The sequence below is a fragment of the Phyllostomus hastatus genome, unplaced genomic scaffold (assembly GCF_019186645.2).
Source record: "Phyllostomus hastatus isolate PE091 unplaced genomic scaffold, TTU_PhHast_1.1 phas_scaffold_442, whole genome shotgun sequence".
Classification (NCBI taxonomy): domain Eukaryota; kingdom Metazoa; phylum Chordata; class Mammalia; order Chiroptera; family Phyllostomidae; genus Phyllostomus; species Phyllostomus hastatus.
The window spans coordinates 5,904,845-5,925,595 of NW_025334030.1; the positions used below are offsets into that span (position 1 = coordinate 5,904,845).

General features: G+C 53.7%; 1 protein-coding gene and 1 pseudogene across 6 annotated transcripts; one reads left to right on the plus strand and one right to left on the minus strand.

Moving 5' to 3' along the window:
• Window positions 1–2,091: 2,091 nt before the first annotated feature.
• LOC123807129 lies at window positions 2,092–2,871 on the minus strand (annotated as a pseudogene).
• A 4,579-nt stretch (window positions 2,872–7,450) lies between these two features.
• On the plus strand, window positions 7,451–19,157 carry ZNF598 (zinc finger protein 598, E3 ubiquitin ligase). Of its 6 annotated transcripts, none has more exons than XM_045820872.1 (12): window positions 7,451–7,737; window positions 12,827–12,939; window positions 13,703–13,832; window positions 14,230–14,441; window positions 14,555–14,772; window positions 15,237–15,345; window positions 15,939–16,126; window positions 16,263–16,347; window positions 16,458–17,218; window positions 17,705–17,846; window positions 17,952–18,102; window positions 18,205–19,157. In XM_045820872.1, the coding sequence occupies exons 1-12, from the start codon at window positions 7,519–7,521 to the stop codon at window positions 18,556–18,558; spliced, it is 2,682 nt and encodes an 893-aa protein (XP_045676828.1). In that variant the 5' UTR covers window positions 7,451–7,518; the 3' UTR covers window positions 18,559–19,157. The 6 variants fall into 6 exon arrangements, with proteins under 6 accessions (XP_045676828.1, XP_045676832.1, XP_045676827.1 ...); XM_045820871.1 differs by having other exon boundaries at window positions 7,452–7,737; window positions 15,237–15,354; XM_045820873.1 differs by having other exon boundaries at window positions 7,452–7,737; window positions 15,237–15,354; window positions 17,750–17,846.
• Window positions 19,158–20,751: the final 1,594 nt, after the last annotated feature.

Consider the following 20,751-nt stretch of genomic DNA (forward strand, 5'->3'; position numbering starts at 1 on the left):
TCATGGGCTGAGGTAGCCCCCTCAAGTGAGTACACTGAAAGGTCTGCTTGGTGGTTCCAGTCACCTTCTGAACTTGGAAGGGGAACCTTCAGGCAGGCATCAACATATCCTACTTTAATGCACCCCCAAATTCCCACCGAGATTTACAGAACAACACCATGCCTGCACAGGAATTCCTCTGATAGGCCAGGTTTCCATTGCCCTCATGCCTGACCACATGGCCAGGCCATTGGCCATTGCCTGTGATTGAATGAAAACCCAAACAACGGAGCTTTTACTGCTGTTCAATTCTTCTGTCATTCCTGGAAAAACAGCATGCTGTTCCACTCATTGGGCTGGTCTGTTTTTACCTTCTCTGATCAGAGTGGTAGGCTCCCGAACAGGATGTTGTCTGTTCACCTTGGAACCGCCAAGCAGCTCTTTTGTTGACCAGGCAAGAGCTATTTATAGGGCACTGTCCGAGTGACAACAGAATCCAGCAGCTCCTCGGTTTAGAAGTCAGCCCTAGGGAAAAGAGGCTTCCTGCTTGTATCTCTTTGCTACCCTGAGGCAGCATGATCTTGTATAAATCATTTCCATTTAATTACCTTACTCTTGGGGCTGTCAATACCCATTAGAGTATCTCTGACATCACCCAAAACACTGTGGGTACTTCAGGTTTCAGGGTCATTTTATGTCCTTCAGTCATATGAGTAGCTTTGATTTATGTCTGCTAACAAGGTAGCATATGCCCAGAAATGGAAATTCTCTTGTCCAAATTCTCTGGTTACAAGCCGGTGCTCACGGGATGCTGTCACAATGCCCAGTCCACTCTCCACATGGACTACCACGCAGAGATCTGCCCCTACCTGCACGTCAGCTTCTGTTCCACACTGCATGGGCGGGGGCACCCACATGGGTTCCCATTTAGCATGTCCGATTCAGGCGGCTTGAAGGGCAGATTTACATGCCTGTTTTACGAGACTGGGTAGGGAAATGCTCCCCAGTGGGGTACAACGTCCACCTCCCCCAACACAATCAGGTAAGAGTCATGATTCACATCAAGCCTGCTCAGCCCTATCAGTTCTCCTATTAACTCTTCCCTGGATTCCATCAACCCCCACATTTCTAACTGTAGCTCCTGATAGGACTTCATCAACACATCTTGATTTTACAATACAGGTAGGGGAAGTGTTCCCCAGTAGGACATAATATCCATTCCCATAAAATATTAGGTAAAAGAGACAAATTCTCGACATAGAGCCTGCTTAAATATTCCACCTTTCACAGTCTACCAACCGTTACATGTTTATATTCTCTCAATCTCATCTGAGTCACATTTAGCAACAGGCTTTGGTGCCACACAGCCTGTGGGAACACCATTATCAGGGAGTACCTAGAAACTCTTTTCTCACTCCCTGACCATTGTACCCACCTTTTAAAATTTTAAATTGGTCCCAGTTTCTTTTTCTTTTTTGTTATTTTCCCCCTTTTTTTAAAGTATGGAAGCTCAAAGATAAGATGTAAATTTTTTAAAGCTTTATAAAACAAAACAACTCCCTTTGCATTCCATAGAAATTGACAGAAAAGCCCCTCACCAGAAGAGAACTGCCAGCAGGCCCCACCCCCAAGGCCCTACAACCTGGTCTCTGTGGGACGGACCACACTGAGGGCCACCTCTCCCTGCTCCCAGAGCTGCTCTCTGCCCCTCCTTCATCCCTAAGCAACTCCCAAACATGTGGAATCAGATTTCCAGTTTTTCTTCCACCCTGTAACAAGAAGGTGGGAATGAAGAAGTAGACAGTATATTTTATGCCGACAAATGCATGGTGGGGCGGGGGTAGGGGGCTGGGGCAAACAACACACACACTTGGTCTCTGTGGAAACATCAAGTCTGACAGCAAAATGTGTCGGAAAGCAATCCTTGGAGATGCAGATGGGTGTTTAGCAGTGTTGCTCACCGGGTGTGACTGCACTGTGCAGGTCGGGGATACAAGTTGTTGTGTGACCTGTCGGGGAAGGAAGGGAACAAGGAAAGCGGGCAGAAAATGAGTTTTCTAAAGAGGGAATCTAACAAGTGCATGGCATGTCCAGTTAGTGAGAAGACGAGGTTTAACCTTGTTGCTTACTTTGTAATGCCTCTACCAGGTCGTCCTTAAGAGCTTCTTGTTCTGGTTTGTCTGCAAGAGTCTGCACAGACCTCAGCCCACTGACGATGCCCTTTGTTTTTCCAAAGCAGATGGCATGCGGCATACCTCTGATTTTGTTTTCCATGCCTTCAACCAGGTGAGTGCAAATATTGGCTGTGTGTGGGGAGCAGTTCCTCAGCTTCACTCTCTCCATATGTTTGGTTAGGCTGCCTCTGAGGTTCAGGGTACCAGAGCTGGATCTGTTGGTTTGAAGCCACAGCATCACTGTGGAGGTCAGCTTATAACGAACGCTGTGTGGGATTGCTGCTGCACTCCCACCACATGGATGGACGCAGTCCCAACAGCCTTTGACCTTCTCTTATCCGTCTCCAGCCTTCTTTACAAAGATCACTCCAACAGAGCCGTGATGCAGGTCCCAGAGGTAGATGATGAGACACCGCCCTCAAAATACAGGTCTGGATCTTGGTCAAAGGCATGGTTGGCTTCCACCTCCAGTTTTCTCAGCTGAACAGAAGGCATGACCCCATCTTCCACGGGAGGGTCATGCTTCTTCCTCCATGGTAACCTGTAGGAGTCCCCGTCTATTTGTAGTTACACAAAAGGTAATGCTTTCCCACCACCTTGTCTTTGGCAATTTTCAATGGCTGGTCTACAGAAGACAGATCTTCACATTGCCCGGGGACCAGGTCCATCAGGCCGCTGAGGTTTTCTCTATTTGCTGGGGAGGCAGGTGCCTCATTAAGTCCAACACGCACTGCAGGGCTGATCACTCTCAGTGGTGGTGGTGGTCCTGGTCGCCACAGTTCCAGCACCCGAGGCTCCACCGTGGCAGGGCCAGCGCCCATCTTACCCACTTTTGTGCAAAAGGTTGAGTCCCAAGAGAGGGGTTGAGCCAAGGGACTGGATCCATGTTCCTAACATATTTTTTAAACATTTTATTTCTTTTATAGAGAGAAGGAGGGAGAAAGAGAAAGAAAGAAACATCAGTGTACAAGAGGTACACTGATTGGTTGCTTCTCGCAGGCCCCCACTGGGGACTTGTCCCCTCAACCCAGGCATGTGCCCTGACTGGGGATCAAACTGGAGAACTTTCCATTTGCAGGAGGGTGTTCAACCAGCCAACACTGAGCCAACCAGCCAGGGTTATCAATCTTTAAGTTGACTAATTGTCCTAACTACTCTCCCTGAGGAGGTTGCTTGTACAATCTTCTAAGCCTTCCAGGCTCTGTGGTGCCTTCTTTCCTGGATGGAAGCTACAGGTATGCTGGGAAACCTGGCCATCCAAGAGTTACATCATGCTATGCAAGACTGGCTGGAGAGGAGGCAGGCTCTGGCAAAACTGGGAGGTGCCCTCTGAGTAAGCCCAAGGTTTCCCCAACTGTGCCCACACCCCACATCTCTCCCAGGGCCACATCCATCTCTGTCCACCCCATTACAGACTGACAAGCACCCCAAGTATCTTTTTCTGACAGGGGCACAAGTAGGTGCCCACAGAGTGCTCATGGGTTACAGAATCCACTTGGCTCCTTTCACATACACGCCTACTTTAAAAAAGAAAAAGGAAGAAACCTATTCCTCAACAACGTCTTCTAGGAAGAGAAAAGTCAGATTCCCTGGCAGATGTCACCAGCCTGAGCTTTCCATGAACAAACCAGGGGAATTTCACAACGCTGGGAGCAAACAGATCTCAAAGTGCAGCAAAGCAAGGGAGCCCCAGCGAGGTGCTCCCAGCCAGCAGCTGGCATTGCAGGGAGGGAGGCGGCAAAGCTCACTGGTGCCCTCTGACCCCTCCAGGGCTTCCAAGTCTGTACAGAGTCAGAATCTCCCCCTTCCCTAGGGAGCCGAGTGAGCCCCCAGCTGGAACGGGCAAGGATGGCCCTTTTATCCCCACCCACCAAGCACCCAGAGGAGACCTCAATGGTTCTGCCTTCCTCTCCGGTGGGCAATCTGAGTGCTATTTCCACTTGACAGATGAAAAATGACAGTCTCAGTAATGAGAGGTGAGGGGTGGGATGGGGCAGGGCAGGAACACAGCTGGGCTGGCCATGCCCAGTTTGACCCAATACTTCCAAAATAGATTGCCTCTGGAAGTTCCCTCCACCAGAAAGTTAGCCACAGAAGAGGCAGTAGCTTGTCTAGAAGGGAAAGCTTCAGTTTAGTGAGAAAACATACAGGTCATGACTGAAACATTTATGTCCATGAGAAGAGTAGCTTTATGGAATCTGTGTGCTGCCCTGACTAGTGTGGCTCAGTGGATTGAGTGCTGGCCTGAGAACCAAATGGTCGCTGGTTCAATTCCCAGTCAGGGTACATGCCTGAGTTGCGAGCCAGGTCCCCAGTGCATGGCGTGCAAGAGGCAACTGGTTGATGTATTTCTCAGACATCAATGTTTCTCTCCCTCTCTTGCTCCCTCTCTTCCCTTCTCTCTAAAAATAAATAAATCAAATCTTTTTAAAAAGTAAAAAAATAAATGTTACCACATAACTAGCTTTTATAGTGAAATCTGCCCAAGTTGTAAGTTTTTGAAAAAATTTTTGTTGAGAAGACTTATTTTAGTTCTACTATTTTGTCCTTATGACACAATCCTTCCTACACATTGAATTTGGCAGCATGTTTTTGCATATAATACCTTTCCAAATTATAGTCTTCGAAAACTTGCACAAATTCCCGACAAATAAAGCAGATGTCTTACTATTTACCTCAACAAAATGTAGTCATCTGTCTGATTTTCATTGAACAATCTTCCTTCATCTGTGATTTTTTCATTTTGGGGTTCTTTTTTTTTTGTTTTGGGATGTTCTAGAAGCCTCCTGGGATTAAAAAAATAATAATAGATAAAGGACTTTATTTATTTTTATTAGGAAAATTGACAGGAAAATAAAAAGCAAGGTTTGGTCCATTCCACAGCCCTCTCGGCTTCCAATGCAGGGTGAAGAACAGGGCCAATTGTAAAGTGTTGCAGGTGATGTGTGAGGCACCACCAAGGTGTGAGAGTACCTTTAATAATCAAATAAGAATGCTTACCTGACTTCTAAATTACATTAAACACCTAACATTGCAATGGCAGGTTGAGATATTACTGATAATCGCTGCCCCGCTAAGTCACGAGCACATGTAATGTCTGATGGCGTCAATTCTGTCTGAGCTTGTAAGATAACACACTGCAAGCCCTGACTGGCGTAGCTCAGTGGATTGAGCTCGGGCTGCGAACCAAAGCATCGCAGGTTCGATTCCCAGTCAGGGCACATGCCTGGGTTGCAGGCCACAGTCCCCAGCAACCGCACATTGATGTTTCTCTCTCTTTCTCCCTCCCTTCCCTCCCCAAACAATAAATAAATAAAATCTTTAAAAAAAGATAACACCGCAAGCTGCACACTGCCATAAAACTGAATGCATGTGTACAAATAGCAGGAGCGTATGTGTTTATTTTACATGACATGTGACACGTAATCACAAAAAAAAATCTCTTAACGTTTTAAGTAAATTTACAATTTTGTGTTGGGCCACCTTCATAGCCATCCTAGGCCGCATGTGGCCCATGGTCTGTAGGTTGGATACCCGTTCTAAAATGTTTTTGTGCAGTGAGGCAACTTCAGATTCTCATAACATTTGAAGTCGCAAGATACTGCTCAAAATAGGCACTGCATTTATCTTTGCCAATTTTAGCGCTAGAATTGTCCAATTCGTTTTTAAATTTGGGAATCTCAAAGGTTCCCCACAATGGCCATTGATACTCTAAATGACTTTTGGTCAGATAAGTCCATTTAGTTAAATATGCATATAAAGCCCCGGCTGGTGTGGCTCAGTGGCCAGACTGTGAACCAAAGGGTCACCGGTTGGATACAGTCAGGGCACATGCCTGGGTTGCAGGCCAGGTCCCCAGTAGGGAGTGCACTCCAGGGGCAACCACACATTGATGTTTTTCTCCCTCTTTCTCTGCTTTCCCCTCTCTAAAAAACAAATAAAATCGTTTTTAAAAAATGCACATAAAGACTGACCGCGGCTTTTAAACGTAATTTTAGGCCAAGTGCGTTTAGGAGGGATGTCCTGGAAATATTTAGATCTAAACTAAGATCCCATTTTCGGAGCTTTTTCTCTAGAGCAAGGGCTCCAAACAGTCAACAGCTCAAGCAACTTGCAGGCTAAATACCAGCCATTATCACTTCACAACAGCTTGATCACGGTGTTTTCACAAAGACTAAAAGCCAGTTCTTCAGTGGAGACAGCCTGCTCTAGGAAGAGACAAGCGACGGGCTGAGTAACAGTGCAGCCACTATAAGCAGCCTGATCCCCCTAGAGAGTCTGACAAGAATGCCAAACTGTGCCCTGGCTGGCGTAGCTCAGTGGATTGAGCGCGGGCTGGGAACCAAAGTGTCCCAGGTTCAATTCCCAGCCAGGGTACATTCCTGGGTTGCAGGCCATAGCCCCCAGCAATGGCACATTGATGTTTCTCTTTCTTTCTCTCTCTCGCGCGCTCTCTCTCTCTCTCTCTCTCCCTCCCTTCCCTCTCTAAACAATAAATAAAATATATAAAAAAAAAAAAGAATGCCAAACTGCCTAACTGCCTCACAAACAAGGCCCTTTCACAAAACAAAAAATTCAAAACGGTTCCCGAGTGAATCTTGGAGAACTTCAGAACCAGAAGCGGAGGCTCAGTTCCAAGAGAAGACACCCTTTCCAGCTCCTGAGTTGGAGAGGAGACAGTGAGCCTAAGACTACTCTGCGGGCGCCATCACCAGTTTGCCCCCCAGTCCGGAGCTGTCGGGTTTCTCTTCTGGATTCCGAGCGAGACCCCAAAATTCGTGGGTAAAAAAGTCGACTACGTACTTATTACCAAAAAGGATTTATTCAGGAAAAAGAAAGGATTGCAATTCAGAACCCAAAGATTCTATGAGCCACAGTACGATCCGTCAGTTAAAAAAGACAAAGTACTTTATAAAGGGACACAGGAAGTTAAGAGCAGGGCTGACCCGACCATAGAGCTCTGTTGTTACCCTAGAGCTCTTCCTGTAGGACTTTCCTGACTTAGGATGTGAGAGTGCCTCATACAGGCCCTCTCAATGCCCTATTTAGGTTGAGGTCTCACAAACTTTGACACAGGCAACCCTGTTGAATGGTACTCCTGGATGGAGCCGCAGGAAATGAGGGCATCCCAAGAACAGGGTCGCTGGAGAGATCAGCCGGAGACTTCTGCAATATTCGCTAAGGCTAGAGTGCCCGAGGCCAGAAGCGCTGCTCTAACCAGCGCCCCGCTGGGGCGAAAATCTCGCGTGCACTTCCGTCGGGCGGGGCCGTTGCTGGGCGGGGCGGTGACGTAAGCCCGGAAGGGGCGGGCCCGCCAGGAGACTGGCCACGCCAGGCCGGCCTGGAGGGGGCTGGAACCCTTACCATGGCGGCGGCAGCAGACGCCGATAGTCGGCGCGCGGCCCTGGAGGCGGCGACTGCGGCGCCCGAGAGGGGCGGCGGGAGCTGCGTGTTGTGCTGCGGAGACCTGGAGACCACGGCGCTGGGCCGCTGCGACCATCCGGTGTGCTACCGCTGCTCCACCAAGATGCGGGTGCTGTGCGAACAGCGATATTGCGCCGTGTGCCGCGAGGAGCTGCGCCAGGTGCGTCCCGGCGGCCAGGCCGCGCTTTCGGGGTGGTCACGGGGGCGCGGTCGGGCGGTGCGGCCCTGGGCGGCGGGCACCCGGCACCGGAAGGGGACTTTGCCTTCCTGACGTCCGCCCGCAGACCTAATGGCGCCGGCTTCCAGTAAAGAGGCCTGGCGGGCCATCCGGGGCAGTGTCCTGATCATGAGGCCTACTGTGGAGCGTCTGGGACCGGTAGGCAGGAGGTGAACGAGATGGACCGAAGAGGGAGTGGTTCCTGTGGGACTGCGGGGACTTTACCTCTGCGCCCCGGGAATTCCTGTCAGGCCATAGAAATGAGTATGATCAAAGCAAGAACTCCTCGACCTGCTTCTCTTTTGGTGTTTATCCCTCAGGAGTCTCCATTCTGGTGGAGGAGACAGTGCAAGTGGGTACCTCGAGGGCAATCTGTTTTGGGAGCACAGGGTCAAACTGGGCATTGCCAGCCCAGCTGTGTTCCTGCCCTGCCCCATCCCACCCCTCACCTCTCATTACTGAGACTGTCATTTTTCATCTGTCAAGTGGAAATAGCACTCAGATTGCCCACCCGAGAGGAAGGCAGAACCATTGAGGTCTCCTCTGGGTGCTTGGTAGGGTGGGGATAAAAGGGCCATCCTTGCCCGTTCCAGCTGGGGGCTCACTCGGCTCCCTAGGGAAGGGGGAGATTCTGACTCTGTACAGACTTGGAAGCCCTGGAGGGGTCAGAGGGCACCAGTGAGCTTTGCCGCCTCCCTCCCTGCAATGCCAGCTGCTGGCTGGGAGCACCTCGCTGGGGGCTCCCTTGCTTTGCTGCACTTTGAGATCTGTTTGCTCCCAGCGTTGTGAAATTCCCCTGGTTTGTTCATGGAAAGCTCAGGCTGGTGACATCTGCCAGGGAATCTGACTTTTCTCTTCCTAGAAGACGTTGTTGAGGAATAGGTTTCTTCCTTTTTCTTTTTTAAAGTAGGCGTGTATGTGAAAGGAGCCAAGTGGATTCTGTAACCCATGAGCACTCTGTGGGCACCTACTTGTGCCCCGTCAGAAAAAGATACTTGGGGTGCTTGTCAGTCTGTAATGGGGTGGACAGAGATGGATGTGGCCCTGGGAGAGATGTGGGGTGTGGGCACAGTTGGGGAAACCTTGGGCTTACTCAGAGGGCACCTCCCAGTTTTGCCAGAGCCTGCCTCCTCTCCAGCCAGTCTTGCATAGCATGATGTAACTCTTGGATGGCCAGGTTTCCCAGCATACCTGTAGCTTCCATCCAGGAAAGAAGGTGCAAGGAGGCCCTTGTCCTGGGCACTGTTGGTTTCACTCAGAAGTGTGCCAATGCCTATGTATGCCTATTGTAGCCAGCATCTGGTCTCTCTCACTCCTTGTGGGTCCCATACCCTTCAAGTGCTTTTATGACAAGAGGATGTTGACACGAGCTGTCAGCAGGGTTCAGCTGGGGTATGGTGTGGCATCAGGTGATGCTGGCTGACCCTTGTCTTCTCTGGCCCGCTCCAAATTGCTAGGCAGCAGGAGGGTGTCTGGGAAGTTTGGGGAGTTGATGTTCCTCTCCATTATTCCTGCTCCACTCCCACTCTTGAACTTGCAGCTCCACCCTACCCTTCCTGTTCTTTTGTTGAGTTCCATACTGTTCTCTGAATTCCTGTGTCCCATCCCCACTTGGGAATCCCACAGTGACCCCAGCCCCGGAGCCTGCCTCTGCTCTGCCCTCCCTTATGGAGCTAAGTCCTTGGAAAAAACAGGGAGGAAAGTGTGCCAAGATGCTGTGTGGAACAGGCCAGCTGTATTTGCTGGTGAATCCCTGTACCTTGACCAAGTGCTCCCCTGTACCAGCCTATGGGGGCAGGCAGGCATTGGGCAGAGCAGATGCAGCACAGCTCTGCAGCTGCTGGTCAGGCGAGAAGCCAGACCAATCTAGATTGCTGGCAGGTGCTCAGGGTGGAAGCTGAGTCCCAGCTGAGTGCTGGAAGGTTGAGACTGATGTCAGATCCCCCAGTTCCTATTTTTTTTTTTCTTCCCTGTCCCATCTTTCCCACAGGCAACTTCTTCTGAAATATGATTCTCATCTTGTTCTCGACCTTGCTCTGATCCTCAGTGACATCCACGAGGCTTCATGGGGCTGTTGTACAAAGTGTGATGTGTCTGAGCTAGGAGGGGCTCTGCAGACCACCTAATACAGTCCCAACCCGCATTTCACAGGCGACTCAGGTCATGCTTTTCTGTTGTTGCTGCCTCCTCCTTACCACCTTGGTCCTGGACCTCCTCCTGTAAGATTATCATCTGGACTGTTCTGGTGCCTGTGCTATAGGTGGGACGATTCCCAGGGGCCCATACTACATTCCCTCCCCTGCCCTGGTGCCATCCTCACTGCCCATCCCTCACCATCTGGTCACTCTTGCCAGTGGTCACTCCTGGCACCACCGTCCTCTTAGGCACTCAGCCTTAATGACCGCCCACTACATACGGGGAGTGGAGAGCGGTAAGGCCACAGACTCCTTCCCGTGGAGTGCCCTGAGGGGAGCTCTCTCACTCCCATTTTCACCTTTCTCTCCTCAAGGACTATCCGGACCATCCTGGGCGTACCCAGGGGTGTGTGTTCCCCCTTGGTTGTTTATTGCCTGGTTTACTTAGGGGCTGCCCAAGATGGCCCATCCTCGAGTAGCTAGGCCTAACTTCACCTCTGTGCCTGGACACATGACCCTCTTCCATCAGTTGATCACCAGGATGGGTGTGTCTGGTTGGGTCTCTGGTATGTTCCTACCCATCTGTGGCCAGGCTACCATGCCCTTGTCCTTTTCCAGCCACTCAGTTTCACCACTCCCCTCACCCTCTGTTGGGGACAAGGACACTTAACCATACTAGGCTGCCCTGCTATCCCCCTGTTTGCTCATTGCTGGGCTTGGCCTCTGGTGCAGGCCTGGGGGAGGCCCAGTCCTGTCTGAGAGGGGAAGTTAGCATATCCCCACTCCACATCCCTGGCTCCAAACTTCTCACCCTCATTCTCAGAAAACCCCAGCCATGCGCCTGCATGGTCTCCTTCCTCTCCCAAGCCTTTTCCTGTGGTTCCAGTCCCTCCCTGAGCCAACCTAATGTCCCCCTTGTCCTGGCCTGGCTCAGGTGTGCCCAGCCTGGGCTGCCCCACCAGACCTCTCTGGAGGGACAAGTGCCCACCAAGCTGCCTGGTGATTGGTCTGGAGACCTGCACCCCACCCGTCAGGGTACCTACAGCCCAAGGAGATACCACCCACAGTAGATGGGAGCTTACCTCTGAGTAAGCTGAGAGGGCACTGCAGCAGGAGGCAATGTGACAGGACGCCCCGGCACAGGCTTTCTCTGGGATGCAAGTCCGTCGTTCCTCTGCTTTTTGGCAGCCTTAACGATTCTTTTGTGGGCTGCTTGCGTGGCCACCTTGCAGGCAGGTGCCGAAACTCCTAAATCTGCAGCCTGTGTTGCCTTACCCTAGCTAAGGTGCCTCTTCGAGCTGGTAGCTCCCAGCCTTGTGGCACTGGGACTGCAGGTTCCCTTCCCTGGGTGGGATGCAGGAGGAACTGGGCTTTGGGTTAGAGTCAGAAGGCAGGGCTGGGCTTGGGCAGGTCTTATGAGAAGAGGCCATCTTGAGGCTTAGGCCTGAGGGTATGCTGGGGAGGTGTGGGGAGGGTAACCCTTTGGTGGCGGAGCTGAAACTGCCCTCTGAGGACATGGGAGCTCAGCTGGGAATGAGGCTCCCACTCAAGTTTGGTGTGTGGTAGAGGGCAGTGCCTGGCCTTGCCACACATGAGGACCAGGAGAAGAAAGGCCTGTTTGGGCCCTGCTCAACCCCCGCCTCCCCAGAATGGGTGTGGTCAGACCATGGCGCCTCTCTTGGGCTCCTGTGGGGGCAGAGTAGGGGGCAGGCTTGAGTGTCAGCCTCCCTGTCTCTCTCAGCAGGTGCTAGGAAGAGGAGGCTGAGCTCCCTGGCTCCTTACCCAAGGAACCAGTTTTAACTACCCTGCTGCTGGGGGGCAGTGTGACCACCTGCTCACCCAGCCAGTCCTGTGCTTTCCCAGGTTCATGGCCATTCTGGTTCCAGACATCCTCCTTGGCTGAGCCTAACCATAGAGGGATGACTTCATCATAACCTCTCGCAATGTGAAAATCCCTCCACCCCCCATGCGTTGGTGAGGGCTCTGAGCTGAGACAAGCAACCAGCTCCAGGCTCAGGCGACAGTGGTGGGAGCAGGAAGGGGTGTGGAGAGAAGACAGGCTGGTGTCTTGATCCAAGGGGAGAGGAGTGAGCAGGGCTCCAGGATGAGGGAGTCCTGGAGAGAACAGTGCCCCTGTGGGCTCTGAGGAAAGGCCTGGGCACTTAGACGGGGGCCTGGTTATTGTCCATTGTAGGGGTCTGTGGAAGGGCAGGCAGGCCCAGCAGGCTTTACCCAGGAGTGCTGGAGATCCCTGAGAAGCTGCTGAGCTCTGGAGGTTCCTGCATCCAGCCCTGTCACATGCACACCAACTTGTCCCTTTGGCACCTACTGACAGCCCAATTAACAGGGAGGAAGCTGGCAGAGAACCACCGGGAACATGGCTGAGTTCTATGGAGGAGCCCTTCTCCTGTGGCATCATAGAAACATCATGGATAGACGCAGGATAGCCAGGCCCTGACGCGGTATCCTTCTGCATCCTGGCCTGGCATTATTTGTTGTTTCCTTAGCTGCTCTTGGACTCTGTCTCTCCCCGTGAAAACTGTCTTGTACTCAACCTCCACGTGATTAAACCCTGTTTTGCCTAGACCTTCCATCTCCCTGTCAGGGCGCCTGGGGATCACTGTCCTTGGAGCAGCCTTTGTCCAGGTGTGTGCTTGGTTGTGAATGAGTGGTCAGCCGGCCACCCTCTGGTGGCGAGGCTAGGCGTTGCATCTCTGTCCCAGCAACCTCAAGTTCATGGAGAGGGGCCTCCAGTGGCCCAGAGAAGAGGGTGCTGTCTGTGGGGGCCTGCCACTGACCTCCCAGGAGGAGCCCTGAGTGCCCTTTCTTCTCCTGAGTATGACTGCCAGTGGCTGTCCTCTGCCTTGCTCACCAGGCCTTTGTACTTTCGGTTCCAGGTGGTCTTCGGGAAGAAACTTCCGGCCTTTGCCACAATTGCCATCCACCAGCTGCAGCATGAGAAGAAGTATGATATCTACTTTGCCGATGGGAAAGTGTTTGCCTTGTACAGGTGAGGAAGGAAGTATCTGTTTGGGCTCCTAGGGTCTTTACCCAGCCTGCATCTGTGGGGCACTTTGTGGAAGGGGTGAGTGTATCCCCATCACCTCCTGTGCTCCTCAAAAACCCCAGGAGGGTAGGGGCGGTTGGTGCAGCATGGACATCAGGGCCAGGTGGCTGGGTTCCTGTCTTCTGTTTCCTGTCCTGTAACTGGGGATGCTTAACAGCACCCCTCCTGAAGTTGATACAGATGGGGGCAGGGGGTGAATTCATGGAAAGCACTCCCGGCATAGCACCTAGTGCCTGCTTTCTGGAGTCTTTCGAGGTGCACAAGAGCTCCTGCAAATCAGGCTCTTTTGACCCATGGCGGAAAAATCTCATGAAGGGGCACAGTTGTCATGGGGTGGTCCTAGTCTTTCAGGGGAGGGGTGACCCTTGGCTTGGCTGGAACCTGGGCTTTTGACTGCAGCCCCCCTGTGTGGGCTTATCATGTTCACCTGAAGCAGGGGTTAGTGCTGTGGATCATAGGCCCAGTCCCATCTTGTGGCCTTGCTTGACTTGGGCCCTGGCAGGGAGCAGCTCCTGACCCCCGGCCCAGCACCATCTGACTCAAAAGTCAGTGCCATGGAGGGCACAGGTGAGAGTACCTGTCCTGGCTTCTGCTCCCAGGGCAGCTACAGGGGCTTGGAGTGCGGGGCCATGAGGAGGTGCCAGTGCTTGCTCCAGATGGTGACACTGAGTGTCTGCGGGGGCGGGTGGCTCTCGGTGTCTCCCAGGCAGCTGCTGCAGCATGAGTGCCCAAAGTGTCCAGAGCTGCCACCTTTCAGCCTCTTTGGGGACCTGGAGCACCACATGAGGAAGCAGCATGAGCTCTTCTGCTGCAAGCTGTGTCTCAAATACCTCAAGGTACGCTCCCACCTGCACAGCACCCACGTGGGGCTCTCAGGGATCCAGGGGGAACCCCAGGCAGAGATAGATGGTGGCCAGGTCCTACAGAGGAGTGATGTGGCGGGGCTTAGCCAAATAGCTTTGAGAGGCTGGTTGCTGCCTCAGACTCTGGACAGGCCAGACCCCTAGAGGGCCCCCAGCATCCTCCCCTCATAGAACCCTGGGCAGAATGGGGGGCATTCAGGCTGCACACAGCCCAGGCAGGGCGCGGCTCCCATTGACAAGGTAGGCTCCTGGTGTCTGCCAGCCCTGAAGCAGACTGCCACCATCAGGGTCCCTCCTCACAGTCGGGCTGTGGGAAAGGGTGGGAGGCCTGGGAGCCTGCACCCCCTGCCCAGAGTCCTGTTCCTTTCAGATCTTCACACACGAGCGCAAGTGGTACTCACGCAAGGACCTGGCGCGGCACCGTATGCAGGGAGACCCTGATGACACGTCACATCGCGGGCACCCACTCTGCAAATTTTGTGATGAGCGCTACCTGGACAATGATGAGTTGCTAAAGCACCTGCGTCGAGATCACTACTTCTGCCACTTCTGTGACTCGGACGGGGCCCAGGACTACTACAGGTGGGTGCAGGGCAGCATGGGGTGGTACCTATGCTGGACACCAGGAGCAGGCTGGGCAGAGGCCACTGGCTAGGGTGGTGGGACTGACAGGACTCCCGTTGACACCCTGTCAGCGACTATGCTTATCTGCGTGAGCACTTCCGGGAGAAGCACTTCCTGTGTGAGGAGGGCCGCTGCAGTACTGAGCAGTTCACCCATGCCTTCCGCACCGAGATCGATCTCAAGGCCCACAAGACAGCCTGCCACAGCCGCAGCCGTGCTGAGGCCCGCCAGAACCGCCAGATTGACCTGCAGTTCAGCTACACACCACGGCACTCGCGTCGGAATGAAGGTGAGCAGGGCCCCCAAGGGCTCCATCCTGGTGCTCCTGAGACAGGGTTCATGTTTTCCTGCTCTGGAGGCCTCAGACTCAGGTCCTGACAAGGGACACCTGTTAAGCCTGCTTTTCCTCTGAGCACACTGTGATGGCAGGAGCTCTTTTTCCTCGCCAGTTTCCACAGCATCTCAGGTCTGCTATTCTGGGGTGTTGGGGCTCTCTCCAGGTCAGAGGGTTGTTAAGCACCTGCTGTGTGTGGGTCCTGTCCTGGGGCTGTGCAGGCTACCAGGGCCAGACCCCTCTCTGAGCCCACTTTTTGCTCTGACCTGGTGCTTAGGCTGTAGAAGCCAGGGGCTAATGTGGACCCCTCAAGACATCTGAGCCTGTCCCTTGGGCTCACGTGCTGTGGGGCAGGGAAGCCTCTGCTCTACAAGTGTTAGTCTAGCCTGGGCTCATGACAGGCTGTGTGCTGGCCACAGGGATCGTCAGTGGCGAGGACTATGAGGAGGTGGACAGGTATAACCGCCAGGGCCGAGCGGGCCGGACCAGTAGCCGTGGATCCCAGCAGAGCCGCCGAGGAAGCTGGAGGTATAAGAGGTGGGAAGATTTGCATGCTGCTGACATTCTCCTGACACCACTGCTACGGTGGCGGCAGCCCACAGCTGGGCTAGGAACAGGCACAGGGGATCAAGGGACTCTGGACTTCTGGCATCCGGTGTCCTGGGCATGGCAATAAGGTCTGCCTAGTGTCCTCAACGAGCAGACGTTTCCTCCTCTTCCCTCTAGTTTCAGCCAGACACACCAAGACCTGCAGGTAGGGGTGGGTGAGAAGGGCTAGAGTCACTTGAGGTTGGTGCAGCTGTGCCATGGAACACCAGTGCTGCAAGCATGTACTCCGGCCGGAGGCCGTCTCCAGTGCCAAGCAGGATCCAGGCATCTACAGACCCCTGACACTAGCTACCCCAGAGCACTAAGCATAGGTGTTGTGCTGCCTGTAGCCACAGCCTAAGGCTGGAGGGAGGACTCCTGCTGCTCTACAGCTCCCCCTTGTGACCAGCAAGGATGGACTAGACCTAGCTTCTGGCAGCCTCCTGGTATCCAGGCTTCCTAGGGACGAAGCTCCTCCCAGCACACTGCTGTAGTCCAGGGCCTTGTCCAATCTGAAGGCCTCCCCGTTTCAGGGAAGAAGAGGACCGAGAAGTGGCAGCTGCCATCCGGGCCTCGGTGGCCATGCAACAAAAGCAGGAGACACACAGGAGCAAGGACCGGGAGGAAGGCAGCAGGCTCAAGAAGGAGGAGGCAGGGGTGTGGGGACCCGAGGAGCCCCGGGGGCCCCGGCGCCTGCTCCGGGCTCAAGGTGAAGGCCCAGGTGAGCCAGCCCTGCCTGCAGACAGCTCTGTCTGGGCCTAGGAGCCTCCTGGGAAGCTCCTTGGTCACCCCAGAGGGCCTGCTTCTGCTCCTTCAACATTGGTCAGCCCTGACATGGGTCCTACTGTGTCTTGTAGGCCCCAAGGAAGCCTCTGCAGATGGTCCTATAAGCCAAGAGGCCTTCCCAGCAAGCAACCCAGCTGCAGGGGCCACACTTCTGAGGTACACATGTACATGAACTGGGGTGAAAGCATGGAGCTCCTCTGGAGGGTGGGTGCGGGGCAGTCCAGGGCCTGGCAGACCGCTGACCCCTCTCCCCTCCCTGGGCTCAGCACCCTCTTGCCCCCCACTTCGAAGCTCAAGGATGAAGATTTCCCCAGTCTCTGCACCTCCACTTCCTCCTGCTCCACAGCAGCAGCCTCGGGCCCTGTGGGGCTGGCACTGGTGTACCCTGTTCCTGCCAGGGGCAGGAACACCTTCCAGGAGGATGACTTCCCTGCTCTGGTGTCCTCCACCTCCAAGCCCAGCACAGCCCCCACCAGCCTCATCTCTGCTTGGAATAGCACCAGCAGCAAGAAGGTGGTACAGCCCACCCCAGGGATTCAGGCTGCCAGTGGGGGCAGTCATCCCCCCAGGAAGGCTGGGAAGGGGGTTAAAGGCAGCAAGAAGGGTGGGCCACCCCCCATGGAGGACGAGGAGGAGGAGGATAGTCGTGCTGGCCTCACCGCCCAGGAACTGCGGAGTGTGCCCACTGCAGTCCCTGTCTCCTCCCTGCTGGCACTGGCCTCTACCCAGACCTTCACCAAAGTCGGCAAGAAGAAGAAGGTGGGCTCTGAGAAGCTGGGTGCTGCATCACCCCTACCTGAAAATGTTGGGCCCCCTGGGGCTGAGCAGGCCCCCATGGGCAGAGCCGAGGGGCCAGTCGCTGTCATCGTCAATGGACACACAGAGGGGCCAGGCCCCACTCGGAGTGTCCCCAAGGAACCCCCTGGGCTCTCAAGGCCCCTGGGGCCCCTCCCCTGCCCCACACCTCAGGAAGACTTCCCAGCGCTTGGCGGTGGCCCCTGCCCACCCAGGATGCCCCCTCCCCCAGGTAGGTGCACCTGGCTCAGGTCTGCTTCTGAACATCTGGGAAGGGGCCAGGGTAGTAGAGTCAGGCTGGAGCTGCCCCAGGCCCAAGGTTATGTACCGGCAGACGCAGGACTGTGGTGGGGAGAGGTGAGCTAGTGCAGCGGTTTCCAGCTGCCTTGGGAGCACAGTGGAAGTCTGGATGCGGAGGCCACCATCTGTAGACAGTGTGACCTTGGTCCACCACATAACCTCTGTGTCCCTTTGCTCCATGTAAAACTGGGCAGTCCTTTGCCCTCAAAACTTAGGCCAGGATTCGCCACGGGGGAGCATAGCATGCGTGCTGGCTTTGGGCGTCATCAGGCTCTTGGCCTGTTCTTCAGGGGAGTCATGGTCTGGATGGAAGCCTGACGTGGGTGGGCTGGGCAGCCTGTGGGAAGTGAGGGATGAGGCCTGGCTGTCCCCAGCCAGTGAGGGTTATTATCTGGGTCTTGGTGTGCCACCTCCACAGGCTTCAGCACTGTGGTGCTCTCCACTCCACTCCCACCTCCGCCAGGTCTGGTGCCCCCAGTCAGCAAACCACCCCCTGGCTTCTCCAGCCTGCCCAGCTCCCACCCAGCCTGTGTCCCTAGCACGACCACCACCATAAAAGCGTAAGTGTGGTGGGCTGTCCAGCCTTGTGTTCCTGGGGGCCAGGGGAGAATTCCCTCACTGTGGGCCACCCCAAAGACTGACACGTCCCATCTACTGACCCCCAGACCCAGGATGACACCAGCATCTCGGGCCTACCTCATTCCTGAGAACTTCAGGGAGAGGAACCTGCAGCTCATCCAGTCCATCAAGGACTTCCTGCAGAGTGATGAAGCCCGCTTCAGCGAGTTCAAGAGTCACTCGGGGGAGTTTCGACAGGTCAGACCAGCAGGAAGAGGCAGCGGTGGGGGGTGGGGGGCAGCCTGCCACCTGGGGCCCAGGCCTGGGCCGGGGGTGACTGGTTCTGCCTCTGGGTGGTAGGGTGTGATCTCTGCAGCCCAGTATTACAAGAGCTGCCGGGACCTGCTTGGGGAGAACTTCCATAAGATCTTCAATGAGCTGCTGGTGCTCCTGCCTGACACAGCCAAGCAGCAGGAGCTGCTGTTAGCACACACAGACTTCCGAGGCCAAGAGAGGCTGCCCAGCACCAAGGCCAAGAAGAACAAGAAGAGCGCGTGGCAGGCCAGCACCCAGCAGGTTGGCCTGGACTGCTGTGTGTGCCCCACCTGCCAGCAGGTGCTTGCAAATGGTGATGTCAGCAGCCACCAGGCTCTGCACACTGCCCGGGATGACGACTTCCCCTCCCTGCAAGCTGTTGCCAGGACCCTCACATAGCTGCTGTTTTATGGGCAATAGCAGCCACACCCATGAGCCTCCTTTGCCTCTCCTCCTCTTGGGCTGCCAGGCAGCCAGGTAAGGCTCTGGTGAGGCCACCTGTTCGGGCTCCTTGGTTGGCCAGCCCACCAGGAACTGCCTACCCTACCGTATCAGCACACTGTCAGGCGGAGTCCATCTGGTTTCCTTCGGGATCTGGGCAAATACCCCTGCCTCGGTGGCGGGCCAGGCTTGGTGGCTGCTCTCATGATTTTGGCAAGTGCCAGGAGAGGGAAGGGCTGGGATGCCAGGACTTGTCCATGCTGTCAGAGCCAGTGGCCACAGCAGCCCAATCTGGGACATCCTGAGCTGGAGACCTGCAGCACCCTGGCCCCTAAGCCTGAAGCTGTGGGTCCACTTGCTGGAGTAAGATGTTGAGTGTGTTGTGTAAACAGTCGGCTGTTTCATGATTCAAGAATGTTCAGGATTAAAAACAAACACAAAATTGTTCTACTTGAAGTTAAACCTTTCTAAGAGACAAGCTGCATCTGGGATCTCAAATTGCCTCTAACCTTTTATAAAAGTTTATCTTCCAAATAAATTTATTTTGCAATAATGCACAAGGCTGGCATTCTGAGCTCTGCCTTCTGAGGTCACCCAGTAACAAGGGAAACTTGAGTCTTTACACATTACAACTCAGGTGGTCAGCTAGTAGAAGGCCTATGGGGAGGGCTGGACTCTGCTCACAGTGAGCCGAAGCCAAACTAGGGTCCCAGTCCTGGAGGTCTGGCACTGCGGGGAACAGACAGCCATACTTGACCGGCACTTTGCACCTGGTAAAACTATGCTTCCAGAACATGACAGGTATATAGACACAAGGTTTACATCCACAGATGGGTGGACGAGCTACTAAAGACGAACTTCATCAAGAACAAGTTAGAAGCAGGGGGATGGGGGAGCACATCTGAATATCTGTAAGAAAATTTGTGATCTAGTATTTGGGAAGGGCCCAGACACTGAAATCTCCCCTTTCTGCCCCAAACATAAATAGGAAAAAATCCTCACTACATTCATGTAAGGCAGAGGAAACAGCCTTAGATGAGGAAAAATGGAGATGTGTCATTCTAAAAGCAGAAGGGGACACCCATGTTGATGAAGGTCTATGTTGGTGGCCTGAAGAGGAGCCAGGTCAGAGCCATATGGCTGCATTATCACTGCCTGCCTGTGCTGGGACCAGAGCAGCGTCCTTGGGTACGGGTCCCGTACTCTGCTCCCTAGGAGAGGAGAGCCTCCACCCCTTCACCCTCCGTGGGGCAGGCAGTGCATCAGATGTCACAGGGAAGCCACCTGCATTTCCCACCACACACTGGAAGCACCTTACTGTGATACCCTCTGCAGACCTGAGCACAGCCAACCCCACAGAAGAGTAATCTGGAAACTGGGATATTGCATTCGTGATACTGAAAATACTATTCTTAATCAAAACCAATAAAACTAGGTGACACTTTACTTCTGGCTGTGTGACGAGCACTGCTTGAGCTCTTCACATGTGTTAACGTGGTTTACACGTTATCGTCCCACCCTACGTGCTAGGAACTATTATCCTTCTACAGAAGAGGAACCTGGGGGTAAGGGGAGGGGTGGGGAGAAAATACAACTGTAATTGAACAACAACAAGATAATCTAACTTTAAAAAAAAAGGAACCTGAGGCACAGACAAGAGGGCTCGCCCAAGATGACCAAGCTGTGATGTGGCAAAGCCAGCATTCCCGCTGCAGAGACGGTCCTTAACTGCTTCACTTAACCAGGAGGACATTGACCAACTAGAAACCTTAGAAATAAAAAACTGACATAAAAATAGTTGGGTTCAAAGAAGACCAAGCTGGGGAAACTCCAGAGGGCAGCTGGTCCTAGAACGTGGCTCTGGAAGCTGCACGGCACACCTGACGGTGGTCCCAGGAGCAGAAGGTGGTGAGTAGGGGGCATCTGGAGAAATCATGAGTGCCCTTGCCAAGCACTGAAGAATGGTTTTAAAAAGACAGACACTAAGGATAATTTTTTAAGCCACATCTAGACACACAACTTAGAAAAAAATTAGCACCAAAATGACATACAACCTGCAAAGGAATGCAAATTGCACTGTTACCATTGTTCTCGTTAGCAGTGTAAGATCCAAAAGTTCTAAAGAAAATGACATTTGTATAACTAATAAAA